Below are 17,216 nucleotides of genomic sequence, written 5' to 3' on the forward strand. Positions count from 1 at the left end.
TTAAGAGAATTTTTTTATGCTGGTATGGAAACAGTTACACAAAATACTCGTTAATCTGGAAGTTTGGTTTATCCGAAATGTTTTTTATTAATTTTAAAAATGCACTAAAACATTTCATGTCACTATATGTATACATAATAGCTCACACCCATGATTCTTACAGTACAGTTACATCCACATGATGTAACATTGCACAGTATGTACTGTAATGTTTATTAACATTTTCACTACAGTACATCCAGGTTATCTGTGCCAACCCTTTATATACTATGCATCACTCGAGGGATGACCAATAACTTAGTTAGCTAAGCGTTTCAAGTCTACCTATAATGCTAACCTTTTTCTCCAGCAGTGGCATGAGACTATTTTACTCAGGGTTCGGGAAAAACGAGCACTTAGTGGGCTATGACCTAGTTGACCAGTTAAGTTCATTGACAACTCAAAATTAACTAAACATATAAAGGTTTATTTCACCACAAACTTAAGCAAGAACTGAACTTAGACCCTTTTACAGTAGGTTTATACATCCAACTTATAGTTTCACAGATACAGATGGACCTCTCTATATAGTTATGGCCTTTTGTATTAGAACTATAAAAACTTTTAACTCTTAAAGAAAAGGGAACAGGTAAACCCATACAACTTCGTATATGATACCTAGTACTCTTGTTAGAAAACAATCACAAAGGGTTTATAAACAAAGCATCTAAAAGAGAAAGATTAGTGTAACCTTGGAAACGGCTTGTTTCCATGTAAAAGTAACACGCCGAAAACGAAGGAATAGATTCTATGAAGCAAATTTCCCCAACATAGATGAGACTGGGTTTCGCTGTTACCATCCCCAACGCCGAGATGACTGGGTTTTATGAAAGAAAAAGGTCTGGTTACCTAAATATCTCTTGCCTGAAAGCAGAGTGGGTTTCTTGCCCGAAAGCAGAGTGGGTTTCTCTCACTAAAGTGGAGTAAATTTCTCTCACCAGAAGGTGGAGTGGGATATCTTTTTCTCTCTCCTGTTAGGAGGAGTTTACCTCTTGCCCATAGGCAGAGCCCTACTTCTCTCGTCAAAATGAACTGCTAGCCCCGCTCTCACCTTTATATTGGGTTGGCGACGCTAGCGTAAGCAAGTGGAAGAAATACAAACTATTAAGTAAGTTTACCAAATTAGAGGTGTAACCTGTTTTTAAATTGATACATTTTATATTACATATTTTTATCAGAAAGGTCACAACTCGTACAAATTGTGACGAGACGGGTTCATTACAATTAGTATGTTCAAGCATTATAAAATGGTCTCTAGATTTATTTGAAAATTCTGAGAAAAGCCACGGAATTTGCTTTGGCAAAATAATTAGTACCCTGTTTTGGGTCAAACTACATAAACTGACCACCTTCAGTCCCAGGCTTGTATGTAGTCATCTCTAAGGAGAAAGTCGCATATTGGCTTTCTCTGTATGCAACAGGTGAAGTTCCAAATTTCAACATTCCAAATTTAATTGGTTTTCCACTTAATTTCAAAGTCTCACTGCCTTCATTAACAAAGGTATCTACCATCTCTGTCCTTGATGCCATAACCTTTGTTAATGAAGGCATGTTCCTTTTAATTAATCAGAAAACCAATTAAGTTTGCAATATGGAAATGCAGAATTTCGCCTGTGCAATACCAAAACTGCATTTACTGTGCCAACAATGAAGTTTTCTATGGTGTCATCACTTTCATTATATAAATAAAAGCTTCCTAAAATGGAAATCATTAAGAAAATTTAGTGGTGGCCCCTGAGCATGAATTTGGCAATGCTTGACACTAATGTATAGTGCAGACTGCGTATTACATGAATTTGTATGCCGGCCCCTGTGGCAGAGTGGTTAGCACATCACACTACAACGCCAGGGGTCCCAGGTTCGAATCCCGGCCTGAGCATGGATGTTTGCGAGTGTCCATTAATCATATCATCACTCATCTCGATCTTCGCAAATTAGCCAAAAGTGGCACAAAAGGCGAAGTAAAATAAAGCAAATCAAAAAACATGAATTTGTTTAGCTTTATTTCCATCACATGGGACAATGTACTTATTGGCTATCTAGTAATTTTGAATCCCACACTATTTGAGTTTCAGAGTTCAATGAACCTTTATGACATCACACAGCATCATATATGACGGGATATTTTGGAAACCAATCAGTACTTTCCCCGGCCGATTCAAATCCGGGAACTATTCTAATGGAAGCGGGCCCGGTGCCCACCCAGCATCGAATGACATGGGTACCTGGGGGAAACGCTGGGGGGTAAAGGCAGTCAGGGGCATGATGCTGATCACATCACCCTCACTCACAACCGGATCAAGAAAGTGTGGGGCGTTACCCCCACACCCCCTATATGCCTTCATGGCATGGTGCTAAGTACAGGGGAGCACTTTACCTTTCTATATACCAACAATAGACTGAAAAGAAATTGTAAATATTTACAATACTTTAATTACACAATCATTAACAATACAACCTTTTTAATTAAGTCGCATGAACCACATTTAGTTTTATAATGCTTTTTTTCTGGCATGGAACTCAATTCTATTAACCACTGAGAATTTCAGTAGCACTGGGCTCTATTTTACCACTTGTAAAATGTGTTACAATACTTTTTTACAACTCAATTTGTACAATAACAGCAAACAATGTACATTCATTGTACTTTACAGTCAAAGCAACTTAAGAAAAAGTACTATAGCACATCACAACCACTAAATAGAAAAGAAGATATGAATAAATCCAAAATGAATTTCTACAACTACATGAAATGGATGGATATGACAATTTACACTGTATAAAAGGTAGGAAATGTTTGTATATTAGATAATAGTTATTAGTTCTAGCAGTTGTATGTTAACAGGCTTATCTAATGCAGAATAAATTCTTTTTCATACCACAACAGCACTTCATCCTATATTCTGAATCATGAAATATGTTTATACTAGCACATATTACATACCATTGTCATATCTACGATATTTAAGTTATCCCTTGTTTTATCCATTTGTAAATACACAGAGGGGATATAAAAATGAAATCGCGCAGAAACATTGTTCATTCACTTTGAATTTAAGAAGATATATTTCATTTTTAACACAAGAGAAGTCATTATGCTAAATTTGTAAGTCAATGAAAATATTTGCAGTCTTCAAAAACAATGTGTAAATAATGGCTCTCCAAGATATAATCTCTTATATAATTAAGTTAAATTAGCAAAATAAATTAGTTTCACTACTCAAATGAAAACTGCTGCACAAAGATATATCTACAGGGTGTTGCTGTACTATACTGACGAACTTTCACAGCCTCTTGGAAAACATGCAGTCTTGCAACACATATTCATAGCATCATTTATTTCATTGTCAATGTACTAAATTTTGTGTGTTCAGGACAAATTGCATTAACAAAAGTAAAACTTTAACTTCACAATTACATTGTATTAAAGTTTACATCGATGTTTCACCACAATATATTACCACATGCATGGGCGTCCGGAAGGAGGGCAAAGGTGGGCACCCCCCCCCCCCCTGGAAAATGAAAGTCAACCAAAAAATATGTATTTCACACATATAATTTCATTTTAGCCACAATAATATGTGTTAATTATGAACACTATAAATTCAAATTTAAGCAATGTTTTTTAGGGAAGAACACTATTTTGGGGGAAAATTTGCCTTAGTTTGCTCCCCCCCCCCTTGGAGAAAAATACCTTCCTTGCCCCTCCCTGGAAAAAAAATCGTCCATGACCACATGTGAAAATATGCCTCATGCCAGAAAGTATAATCTTACCTGCATTGAAATCAGGAAGCTGGAACAAAATAGCATGACAATAAAAGACTGCAAAGAACTATTGACATTTTGGGGATATCCCATCTGCATTGTCAGGATAAAAAGCAAGTACAGTGGAACCTCGATTTTATTAATACGGGAAAATGCAAAATCTAGGAAAATTTTACTATGTTGGGACAATGAAGATTGAATGTATAATGTGGGAAAATGTAAAATCAGGGTTCCACTGTATATGTAAAAGGTAAATCGTCAGTTCCTGCCTAGATTTACCAAGTGGTGGTTGTTTTTACATTTTAAACCTGCTGCAATGAGATATCTTTGAAACATCATCAGCCCTTTGCAGCATTTTATTTTTGTGCGGTTTTGTTCCTGTTTCCTGACTTCAATACAGTGTTATTCGAACACTGCAAACAGCTCTATAATTGCAGTGTTACATTAATTTACACTCTAAATGCATTATAATATATAAAACTGTGTTTAGGTCAACCAGTTATGTTTACGCATAAGAATATATTTTTATTATTCAAAACGAATGTAAAGTATGGTTATGAATGCATAACAATTGAATGACGTGAATGGCCACACACACTACTATTGAACCTGAAAATTTACACGTTATAACTGTCCTCTAAAATATTACCAAGTTGTTAGTTTGTTTTTATGCTTTCGTGTTCAACTGTCTATCCATTATTTTTAATTTTACAAAATCTTTGTAATCAATCGTGATAAGAGGCCTGTCTCGTATTACCTGAAGACTGATAAATGAACTGCAGGCCTAAGCAGTGTGAAACGTTGCTTACTGATTGGTTCATAAGCGATTGTGTTTGTCCATTTGGCATGAAAGCTACTCAGTATACTTCTGGACAAATCTTACCAATCCTTTCTCCATTGTAGAAGAATGAGATGAAATAAACAAGCGTATAGATGGTGATGCATGAATGTTCTGACAAAAAAAAATGTTGGATCTGTGAATGTGTCATTGCCTACAGAGGAGAGAAAAGCTGTTTTCGGAGGGCTTGTAGCATCAAAATTAAGTGAAACGAACCAAAAGGTTATTAAGAACAGTTGTTCCTCTCTCTGGATATCGTCGATATGCTGTTGAAGTTTGTTCTGTATAGCGAGAGACTGCATAATGTTATCACTTGAAACTACTATGAAAAATAAATATATTGTTTACAAAGCATCCATGTAATGATGTGATTGTGTGAGAGTGCTTCGGGAGGGTAAAATTCGAGTGAAAGCTTTAGGCCGATTCTGTCAGGTACGCGTCCTTCCTTTAACTCTCGGATTTCAACTATTTTTTGGTGTATTGGTGCAGATCCCAATTTAATGAAACACACTGTAAGGATTCTCTTTATGCATGATCAGTGGTCAATAATTCATGTTAATTCAGTTTTCAGGAAGTTTGTTATTGGTCCAGGAGAAATATGATAAACTATTACATCTGAACCAGAAAATGTTTTTCTCATTGTTATTGAAAGTCCACTTTATGTACAGAAAGGCTAATCGGGACTGGACCTACAGTTTAAAGTGGGATCCAAACCACTGTGCCATGTGCCGCCACCGGGTATCGAACCCGGGATCCCTTGATTACAAGGCAACAATGGAATTTTTCTCTCATTTGACAAGGAATGTATGGGATTGTTCGGTGGACATGAAACTGGATATGCTATTAAGAACAATGTTGGATTAAAGATACAGGTTGAAAGGAGGTATCTGAAAATTAGTATTATTATGACAGGTAGCTCAAACGTTTGAGCTTTGGGCTCAAGCTATGGGATGCATGTTGGTTCGAGTATCCTTGGGAAGTGTAACAACTTTTCTCAAGAGATTTCAGCCAGTGTATGCAACCGGTGGCCACTCACCATCATGAGGAAACTATGAATGAGTATCGCAACCCCACCACAAACCTACAATAATGACTGGGGGGGGGGGGGGTTCGTTGTGATGACCACACATCGTTCCATAATTGTTGGGTGATCATCCAGCTCTGCTGAGGTATGTGGGCCCTGGCCCTCAAGGATTGTTGCACCATGGGTTATTATTTTTTCATGTCACAATGGGGTTGCTGATATGAGAAGTGCTACTGGAAGACCAAATATTAGAATAGCACACGTTGACTACAGACAGCAGAATCTCGACCGAGTCGTCTTTGCCGTCTCTTGACCAGCCCTGATGACAACTCCGAAATCGGAGATGAAAGTTTGGAGAAACTTTTAAAGTGTCTTGTATTGTACCGTTTTGTTTTTAACAAGAATGCTGCCGGCATGTGAAGTTTTTTAATGCCATATAGATAATATCTATTACAACTATTGAAGATTTTTGAAAGAAAAATGAAAGCTAATAAATAGCTGACAGCAGCTTGAAGATTGTTAAAAACTAAATTGGATGCTAAAGAAGAAAGTGGTATTGATCACGGACATGTTAACATGGGGAGGGGAAAGTGTTACCCTCATTTATCAGTAAATATTTATTACCTAAGTGCAAAATATTGGCGTATTGTAGAGCATGTCTTGCATTCAAATGTAGCAGCAACCCTTAGTTTTAATGTGATTAGGGACATGATAGAAGAAGTGAACGCACTTTTAATTTCTTTGCATGTTTACACCTCTTTTTTTATAGCATTCTAATATGTTAACAAAATCTTTCTTATTGAACCATTGTGCGTAACTCATTCTGCATGGTAATTATGAAATAGTTGTTAGTTGACAATCTTCATCCATTTGCAAAGCATAAAAAAATCAGTAAATCAACATATTACAAAAACCTGACCTAATAATGGAAAATCTAAAAAAAAAGACATCAAATTTTTATCCAGCAACACCTATTTTGAAAGACAATTGGACAAAGGATTAAAACTCCAGCTAAACCTCATCTAAAATTATAAATTAGTTAACTTTTATATCTGGTGTACCTATTGTATGCTAAGATGAAAAACCATCACCTACAAATTCAAATAAATATAATTTACAACATATTTATCACATACTTAACAGAAACAGTCTATAAACTCATTCGCTGGTTTACCTTCTTCATTCAAAAAAATGAACGTAAACAAATAGAATAATGTACATATATCAAAAGTAAATATGTAAGGTAGATTTTTGATGCTTTATCCAAACTCTTGAAAAGTCGGTAAAAAGATAGTGAAATTGGGAACCAAACTCATGACTTACATATCTAGTCTCAGTTTTTACCCAATTTTTTTTGTTACAATTCATTCGCAATGCAATTGCACTCGCTCTCATACCGAAACCAATAAAATGCTTTCTAACTGCTGGTACGCTTTCTTCTGAGCTAAACATATATTTTATGTATGAAGCAATATGCTACACATGTCCATGCACATGTAGTAACTTTTGGAAGTTTTCAAGATGTAGAATTTCTACCACCACTGAAAGAACATGAGAAAATTCTCATTGTTTGGCTCCATCTATTTTCTCGAGAAACCATTTGTGGTTTGACCTCGTAACAAGCAGTCCATCTGCATTCAGCGGAGAGGTCGTCGATGAATAATCTAGTTCTTCATTCTTGAGTGTGGTCATCTGTCCACCAACTGAATTTGCAATGGCGTTCCCTGCGCAAATATCCCATTTCTTAATCGCAGTCCTGTGAAAGTAGGCTGTTGCGTTTCCATTGACAACTTCCAAAACCTTGTAGCCTTAAAAAATGGAAGAAATATGAATTTTTAAAACTTTTGACTTTTCGGTTCAGAATAAACGACAAGAGAAATGGCAAACTCCTGCTTTGATAGTGAAGATTATTTTCAGATTACAGCTAGGTGGCATTAGGATGTTGGATACAGACGTGAGAATGGGGGCATAATTTACTTTGATGGACTCTCTGTACATATTTATTTAGTTTCATGTACAGTGGCTCACACTCAACTTATTCTAAGGCCCGGATTTTTAAGTAGGTAGGCACAAATATATACACAAATATGTAGAAAAAATCACTGAAATATGCCAATACCAGGTGATCCGTTTGAGATGTCAGAAAAGTAAACCGTTATATACAAGAGGTTAATGTACGTATCTCTGAGCAGCTTGTTGTAATACAAGCAGAAAGGATGTAAGTTTCGAGTGAGTGGAGGTTTACAGACTTCAGCCACATGGCAGCGCTAATGTGCATGCTAACAAAGGTGGTGGTCATGTCACAATAGCGCACACAGTATGTCGCAGGAATGCAAATTTTTCGAGTATTACATGCATGCTACTGCTGCCATACAGCTGAAGTCAGTAAATCTCCACACACTCGAAACTTACATCCTCTCTGCTTGTATTACAACAAGCTACTCGGAGATACATACATTAACCTCTTGCATATAACGGTTTACTTTTTTGACATCTCAACTGATTACCCGGTATACTGAATTATGTAAGTAAAATATCTAATATGCATATTCTTTATCATTTCTGAGCTGTTTTTATGTTACTGCCAGTAAAAAATGTAATTATACTAAATTAATTTTTCAATATTTTATTTTGAAAAGTTACCTTGATATATGAAATTGTAATGTGCTAAACTGGAAAATTTGTAATCTGATAACGTGAATGACAACAGTTCTGAGTAGAGTGTAGCCAAATATTTTTCACAGCGAGATGCATTTATATTTCTAAAATGTATAAGGATATTTTCATTGAATGAACAAAATGGTTTGTCAGGCAAAAAAATAAAATTTAATGTAACAATACATTATTTCTTAAAGAAATAAAAAGTGCTTCTATTTCAGCACATACCATGTGGATGTAATGCACCGTAAACCACTGAATACATTTTGAGAGAATTTTTCTTTTGAATATTTTTTCTATGCTAAATAGCATGAAACTTGCGCAACCCTATGTGCAGGTAAAAACAAATAAGGTTTTCATTTCATATATTACAGTACTGCTAATACTATAATGAAAGCACAGAATATGAAGTGTGACAATACTACAGCATGTTTCAAAAAGAATATATGTATTTCACATGCATATATTTATTAAACTTTAAGACATACGAAGATGAAACTTGACACACATACTTACGAGCCTCTCAAGTTCAGATTACAGATGTTCAATATATCCTCCAGCAGTGACACAAACAATATCACATCGATACTCAAATTCCTCCCAAACTCGGGCAAGCATGTCCTTCGTCACTGATGTTACGGCAGTACGGATCCGGTTCTTCAACTCTTCCAGGTTCTGTGGGAGTGGTGGTACATAAACATTGTCTTTAATGAAACCCCACAGGAAGAAGTCGCAGGGTGTCAAATCCGGTGACAGTGGAGCCCAACTGATACATGCTAAGTCGCCAGCTCCTTGACGACCAATCCAACGGTTTGGTAGAGTTTCATTCAAATAATCACGCACTTGGCGACTCCAGTGAGGGGGTGCCCCGTCTTGTTGAAAAATGAAGTTGTCTTCGTGCAGCCTCGGAAACAACCAGTTTTGTAACATAGAGAGATACTGCTGACAGTTAACCGTGTTTCCATCAAAGAAGAATGGGCCGTAAACAGATGATCGGGATATCACGCAAAACACATTCACTTTGGGCGAATCTCGTACATGTTCAATGAATGCATGTGGGTTCTGTAGGCCCCAAATGCGAACATTATGTTTGTTTACCTGACCACTGACATGAAACGCAGCTTCATCACTAAACACGATGCGTTGTGCGAAAGTATTGTCATTGTCAATAGCATCAAGAATCTCGTTACAAAATGCCACACGTTTGCGTTTGTCATCAGGACACAGAGCTTGTAACAGCTGTACCTTGTACGGCTTCATAACCAGCCGATGTCTCAAAATATGCCAAATTGTTGTTGTAGGAAGTTGTAACTCCCGACTGGCACGACGAGTTGATTTTGAAGGGCTACGTTGGAAAGCAGTTTGAATTCGTGCAACATTTTCTTCAGGAACACGAGGGCGGCCAGGACTCTTTCCTTTACATACACATCCTGTATCTACAAACTGTCGATACCATCTGCGAATGTTCCACCCATTCGGAGGATCAATTTGGTACCTCAACCTGAAATGTCTTTGCACTGTAATCACGGAATTGCACTTCGCAAACTCGAGAACACAAAATGATTTCTGCTGCGGAGTAGCCATTTCAAACAACTGACGGTTACCAAGCAAAACAGAACACAACTGACATCTAGCGGCTATTATATAAACTAGACTATGTATTCGTTTCTCTAATAGCCGAGCCGGGGAGCAGCGATCGATAGTTTGGACAAAATAATACTTTGTAATACGTATATTCTTTTTGAAACATGCTGTATTTTAAGAAAAAATGATAAACAAAATTCTAAACAGCAGTATGCCATCACAGTATCTGATTATGAACAGTTATTGATATTTTGGGAAATAAGAAATGTGGTAGTAAACACAGAGAAACTTAGTACTCTAAGAACTACTAAAAACAACTTCACGGAAAACATGAGTACTAAGTTTCTGTGCAATTAACAGTTACTGAAAATATATACAAAAATATGTACCTGCTCCAGCAGCCTGAATAATCTCTGTTTTGCTGCCGAAAGCCTTTTTCGCCATTTGTTCCACATCACCAGCATGTGACCGGGAAACAATTATTTTCTGTGGTCCATCCACTGGAGGCTGCAGTGGGATAGATCAGTGTTAATACCACATGTTCACATTTTAATTGTACAATTCACATCTTATATTCTGGGGGGAGGGGGACCGGTTTGATAAGTTTATACGAGGTGCCTTCAAGTTCTAAGGTCTCCTCTATTTTTTTTTTCATGAATATAATCAGTTAAAAACGAGAGAGTTGTTTGAGATGAAGCATCCATTCTTGAAGGTTAATGAGGCCAGATGGCAGCATGTTCTGCCTCGTAGGAAGCTAGTGGCGCTGTCTAGCGACAGGTGTTTTTGATACTGGAAATAGCACCGTTTACATTGGAAGAACAGCGTGTTATTATCCATTTTCTTCACCTGCATGAAGAAACACTCATTGATATTCATCTTCAATTGACTGAGACAAGCTGTGGTGGTGTCATGGACGTGGAAAATGTTCGCGCACACTTCTGGGTTGTAACGATTTCAATGAAAGACATTACAACACAGAAATGTCCCTGCCCATACAATCAATCATAGGTGCGACATTTCAAGGAAAACCAAACACCATGTGAAGACAAACCAAAAGAGCCTAGGCCACAAACCAGCAACCGCCATTGCTGAGAAAATGATGTTTGAGGACAGAAAAGTCTTTATACTCACACATTATGCTAAGGGTAGCACAGTGATCTATGAAGCTTTTTGAGGACCAAGTTGCTTCCAGCATTTCGAGAGAAACGGCCCGAAAAGGCTGCAGCTGTGTTCTTTCATCAGGATGCCATTGTTCATGCGTTTTTCATGGAAAACAAATTTGAATTGATTCCACATGCTCCATCCATACTCACCTGACCTTGCAATTTTTGGCTCTTTCCTGCACACAAGGACAGTCTGCATGGTCACATATTTCCAAGCCGTTCTGCTCTTACAATCAGTGATTTTTAAGTAGGCCTATACAAAACAGACTCCTAAAGAAGCATTTTCAAAGGACATGCTATTGGGGTGCGAGTGTTGTGAAAAATGTGTACGTCTAGAGGGAGATTATGTTGAGAATTGAAGACAGTTTCAGCTTTCTGAGGTGAGTATATTTTTCACAAATAAATTAGGAGACCTTAGAACTTGAACCTCGTACAGGTTGCGGGTCCAAAGTGCAGCTGACCTACATAGCTCCGTCTGTCCACAAATTAAGTTCTGAAGTAAAAGCTGCAGCGGTAACATCGCTTTCTTGTTACAACATTGCCAAGTTTACCTCTGTTTTTGTCAATTGTTTTTATTAGCTTGTTTGTACAATGTTTGGGTGTTTTATGTACTATTTTTTTGACCAACAACATGAAAATCAAATCAACAGTTTTCTGGGTTCATTGATTTCCCTCATTAGTATTAATTGGAACTTTTCGGTGTTCAAAGTGCAACATGCTAACGATAATCAGCACTTACCAAATTAAGTTAATGATGTTGCCTTGAGGAAACTGCAAGATTTCAATAGATCCAGTGGTCGACAACTAATTTAAACCTGATTTTGTATTTGTCAACATGCTAGACATAGTCGAGCTATTACTCTTTACGATTAAGCCATAATTTAATTTAATTTAATTTCAAGGATACATATTAATTCATGTACAAAATCCATTTTTTCATGCAACTTTGTTTTATAATTTTCAATAATATGGAACTTTTTTCCCTAATGCAAAAAAACACACCAGTCTTGGTCCAATACATTAATTAAGTTAATGAATTAGTTTGCTTGTATGACGTCTACGTTTCAGTCAACAAGCTGTTTTTCTAGGAAGTCTGCAGAGAGATATGGTGCAATCAAGAGCAAATCAACAACTAGATGACTGTTTATAAAGTTCTTACCTCTACAATATTCTTGATATCTGGCGAGTGACCTGTTCCTACCCATCCCCACGAAGTGACAGGTTCTCCAAATGGCTTGTGAATAACTCCTATCACAGGCTGACCTTTCACTGCCACACAAACCATTGTTGTTACATACTGTAGCAAATTTTCTGTAAAAATAACAAAGAAATTGATTAATTGATTTGCTGCATTTTAAGTCCACTTTATGCACAGCAAGGCTAATTGGAACTGGATCTATAGTTTAAAGTGGAATCCGAACAGGGTTTGAAAAAAACGTAGTTTTTTAAAAATACAATCCCTCCTGGGCCCAGGTGGGTTTAATAGTTTTTGGGGGGGTTTAATTGGATTTTGTCGAGCTTTAAAAATAAAATGTGGATACATGTAATATAATTCACATTTGTAATTGCCTGTCAACCTACCCACTACACTTCTCTGCCTGGAACCAACTAGCAGACCACAAAAAACTGCTAAACCATAGTAATGTTTATAGTTTATCCTTTATTCTCTTATGATTTCCTGGTTACCTCTGTGCATAGCAAGTTTGTATGTTTGAATTATACATTACGGTATAAGATACATTACGACTTTTGCATCTAGAGATCAATTGCAGGTGTGTACTTCAGTCACAAGCATAATAAAATAGCGATAGTATAGATAGTGTTCCCAGATAGTAGATCGAAAGAAATTGACTTTATATCTGAGTTCAGTGACTTTTATTTATTAGAATATGAAGGGCCAGGGGGAAAAACGATGAATGTTCATTCGAGACAATTTGCCAGGAAATGAAAAACAAAGTATTTCTTTCCATAAGAACGTTAATATATGCCAAAATAATAATGCGTTTTTCAGGCACTTCTCATCGTTTCCCAACCAAGGCCGTTCTCATTCTTATAGTACAGCTTCTGAACTATCAGATGGCGTTGCGATCTCAAAATGGGCGAAAAATCGACATTCATCGTTTTTCCCCCTGGCGCTTCATATATTTTATATGGTGACTGAAAGCAACATAATTGCATTTGCGTAGCTTTCTTCATTTAACAATTCATGCAAGAGCCTCAACGATAGTAGTTGCACAAGACACTGACTGCAGATCTGAGTTGTGACTTTTACTTACAGCTTAATATAGGCCTATGTAATCTCTTAATAAAAATTAAACATTTGTATTGGTGTACTGAGCTCTGATATTTCGTTCTACCTCATGCATTTAAGATAACAAAAATAGTCTCAAGTTATAATGACAGTCGTGATCGCATTCTAAGAATCTAAAATGCAATCTTTATTAGTATACAGCTCTATGACATTCCTTCATTTCAGAAATCATTGAAATACCAGAGTTAATGAAAAACCCACTGGGTTTTAAAATGTTTTTTTTTTCAAATGGGCTCAACCGGAAAAAAAATCTACCGATTTTTTTTTTTTGGGGGGGGGGGGGTTGGGCCTGCCTTGGCAAACCCTGGATCCGAACCACTATCTACACTCCTCCACCAGGTAGCTATGATGCTACCACTGCACCATTTGGGAGGCCCAAATAACATAGAAAATCCTTGATCTTAGTAATATTTACAGGTCATGGTGCTTGAATTCCATGCACTGAATAGCAAAATAAGAAAGTAACAGCAGTTACTTGTTTAAGTCTGATTTACAAAACTGATCAGGACTAGACATAACAGTTTGAAGTGGGATCTGAATCACTGAGCAGCACCACTAACCTAACCAAAAACTATTTGACAACTGAAGTTGAGTAGGATAAATATGAAAGAAGCATACAAGCATTATACAGAAGCTAACCTTGGTGGGTAAAATTTTCGTTTCCCCAAAACGTATTTCTTCACTTTTACAGGAGAAAGTACTTACCAAAATGAGGTTATTTATACTTTAGGAAGGTCTTGGAAGTGTATTTTCCCCTCGTTTAATTTTTTTTGCCAGTAAATCATGTCATTTTCGACATTAATGTCACTCCGATGCACGAAAGGTGTTCCCTTGATGTCTGTCTACTACGTGAACCAAATTTTTGCTTGCGTTTAATGACGTAATAACCGGTCAGTGTTTCCAAATACGTGGTTTTGTAACTGTGTAACAGTTCTAGAAAGTAAATAAACGTGAGTTACTGTTCATCATTTCTGATTACGAACTTGCGACAACATGACGTGCACAGGATTAGTGGCGTGCTCAATGTGAGGTTGATGGGGGTTATAACCCCCCCCCCTTTCGCCCAGTATCTCTAAGGCTATTTATGAATGGTTCGTGGGGCTATATATATGAATGGTTCGTGGGGCTATTTATGAATGGTTTGTGGGGCTATCCGTGAATGGTTCGTGGGGCTATCTGTGAATGGTTCATGGGGCTATCTGTGAATGGTTCATAGGGCTATATATAAATGGTTCGTGGGGCTATCCGTGAATGGTTCGTGGGGCTATCCGTGAATGGTTCGTGGGGCTATCCGTGAATGGTTCGTCGGGCTATCTGTGAATGGTTCATGGGGCTATCTGTGAATGGTTCATAGGGCTATATATAAATGGTTCGTGGGGCTATCCATGAATGGTTCGTGGGGCTATCCATGAATGGTTCATGGGCTATCCATGAATGGTTCGTGGAGCTATTTATGAATGGTTCGTGGGGCTATTTATGAATGGTTTGTGGGGCTATCTGTGAATGGTTTGTGGGGCTATCCATGAATGGTTCTTGGGGCTATTTATGAATGGTTCGTGGGGCTATCCGTGAATGGTTTGTGGGGCTATCTGTGAATGGTTCATGGGGCTATCCCTGAATGGATCTTGGGGCTATTTATGAATGGTTCATAGGGCTATCCGTGAATGGTTCATGGGACTATTTATGAGTGGTTCGTGGGGTTTGAACCAGAATTTTTTTTCTTTCTAATTTTAAAAAACAAATTTAACTATGTTTGCCTAACCTAACACAACCTAACCTAACCTTGCTGTGCATGGTTCGTGAGGTTTTCGAACCAAAAAAAAAAAAATTTTCTAATTTAAAAAAAAACAACAAATTTAACTATGTTTGCCTAACCTAACACAACCTAACGTAACCTTCCCGTGCATGGTTCGTGGGGCTATTTATCAATCGTTCGCCGGGTTATCCATGCATGGTTCGTGCATTTTTCGAATCTGGAAAGAAATACAAAATCAGTAACACCAAAGTAGGTATTTTTCTATTAAGAAGGTTGCAACACTGCATAATCACTGATCATGGACAACGCTAGTCAAGATTTCTCCGCCATATCGCATGTAACGCAAGTGAAAGCAAACAATATAAAAATACTCGATATTTCTAAAATTGACATTATTTGCGTGGAAAAAACGAAACGCGAACTTGAAGAATCCTTAGGAATACAGAATATGTAACTATCAATGTGAAAAATACGAAAATAAGGGAATTAGAGACGTTTGGTGGTTACTGAAATTTTAATAAATGGGATAGCTAGATCCTGAAATACTGGCTTCCCTGCAATGCTTAACTCCACTGCGATGGGTGAACTTCAATAGGAAGTTCCACCACCACCTTAGAGTTAGGCAACACACACAACACATTGCAGGGATGCCAGTATTTCAGGATATGGGTGTCCCATTTATATTGCCAGTGGCTTAACATTAATGTACACATATCTGCACTACTACTCAATATAATCTCTAAGTGAATTGAGAGGTAGTGTGTAGGGATGTAAATAATAAATGTTTATTCCAGCCACCTCTTTTTTTGAAATTTTGTTATTGTAATAGCTTATTCAGAGTTTATTTAAAGTCGACCCTCTTTCAACCCCCTTGTAAAAAACAATAATTTCCACTGGGAAGCCTTTCTTTGCATACATACCTGTGTATTCTTTAGTTGCATCAAGAGGATCAATCCATATAGTTACACTTTCAACAGGTACAAATTCATCTTCCAAATGCCGGTGGATAAGCCCATCCATCTTAAGTGACAATGATTTATCACATTCATCATCGCCTACATGTTCCTCCGATATTACCTAGAAGTAATAATAAAATAATTTTAAAAAATCTGATGTAAACAGATGTTTTCAGTTAATTGTAACAATGACATTCTTCATTTAGACATCTACGTCCATATCATGCACTGGCATCGAAAATAAAGCCATCACAAAGGACAGTTTTGCCCCGGCCAGGGTTTCAACCTGGAACATTTGTGTTGTAATAGGATAAATACGAATTTACCATTTTATTAATTTGCGTCATCTTACGTACATTCTAAAATTGTAAGTATTACAGCCTTGATCTAATAAAAAGTTTATCTTCGTGTATTAATAATAAATCATCTTCATTTGCTGACGTCGAAATATTTGTGCTTACAATTACTTAAGCATTTATTCAAAATTATTTACTAAATAACACATTCAAACCTTGATATGCTTAAAGGTGTTGATTAAACCGTAGTACATTAAACAGTGTGAACTTCGATCTGCCTTTGTAACAGGTTCGTCTACACCTTCCTTCGTTTTGCTTTTCGTTTTCTTTTCGATGTCAGCATCAGCTGCTTTTCTTACTTCACGGACAACCAAGCCGCCTCTCTTTGCAACTTCCATTGACGCTATAAGTAACTCTCGTAAATTGACATCTCTTTCGTCATTTGGAACATGTCCTTTCACATTTCCACTATAGCTGCCAGAATTCGTGATGTACATCATTACTAGAATACATACTCCCAACATAACACATACGCCGATTGGGTTAAGTCTGATTGCACCTCCCAAGTTCATTTTGTTGTTCAGAGAATTGAATGATATTTAGAAGACACATCAACTTCTTCAAAGAAACATAAACAGACTGATCGCTAAATGGCAGAAGATATATTCAAACGCTATTCTCAGGCAAACAGACAAAATTACAATATATTAAATTGCAAAATATTTGTTGCACCGAAAAAGTAGTTGCACTGCAGACAACACAACATCGCAAAACAGCGGGTAGTTACTTCCTTCCTGTCACCGGTTTTAAAAGAGTGACACGTTGA

General features: G+C 37.1%; 1 protein-coding gene across 1 annotated transcript; it reads right to left on the reverse strand.

The window, feature by feature from the left end:
• Nucleotides 1–267: 267 nt before the first annotated feature.
• LOC146004987 (inositol monophosphatase 3) lies at nt 268–17,178 on the reverse strand. Its single transcript, XM_083144079.1, has 5 exons — nt 16,606–17,178; nt 16,059–16,215; nt 12,231–12,382; nt 10,298–10,415; nt 268–7,474 (listed from the first exon to the last, which is right to left on the reverse strand). The coding sequence occupies exons 1-5, from the start codon at nt 16,960–16,962 to the stop codon at nt 7,230–7,232; spliced, it is 1,029 nt and encodes a 342-aa protein (XP_083000205.1). The 5' UTR covers nt 16,963–17,178; the 3' UTR covers nt 268–7,229.
• Nucleotides 17,179–17,216: the final 38 nt, after the last annotated feature.

Source organism: Lepisma saccharinum, chromosome 22, assembly GCF_977018435.1.
Source record: "Lepisma saccharinum chromosome 22, izLepSacc3.1, whole genome shotgun sequence".
NCBI lineage: Eukaryota > Metazoa > Arthropoda > Insecta > Zygentoma > Lepismatidae > Lepisma > Lepisma saccharinum.

Bases quoted from the DNA above. Each gene is read 5' to 3' on its own strand.
- LOC146004987 (XM_083144079.1), bottom strand. From the start codon at position 16,962: ATGAACTTGGGAGGTGCAATCAGACTTAACCCAATCGGCGTATGTGTT. The intron at 16,216-16,605 runs GTTTGAATGTGT...TATTACTTCTAG, and splicing joins ACACCTTTAAGCATATCAAG to GTAATATCGGAGGAACATGT. The intron at 12,383-16,058 runs GTATGTATGCAA...TTATTTTTACAG, and splicing joins TGCAACTAAAGAATACACAG to AAAATTTGCTACAGTATGTA.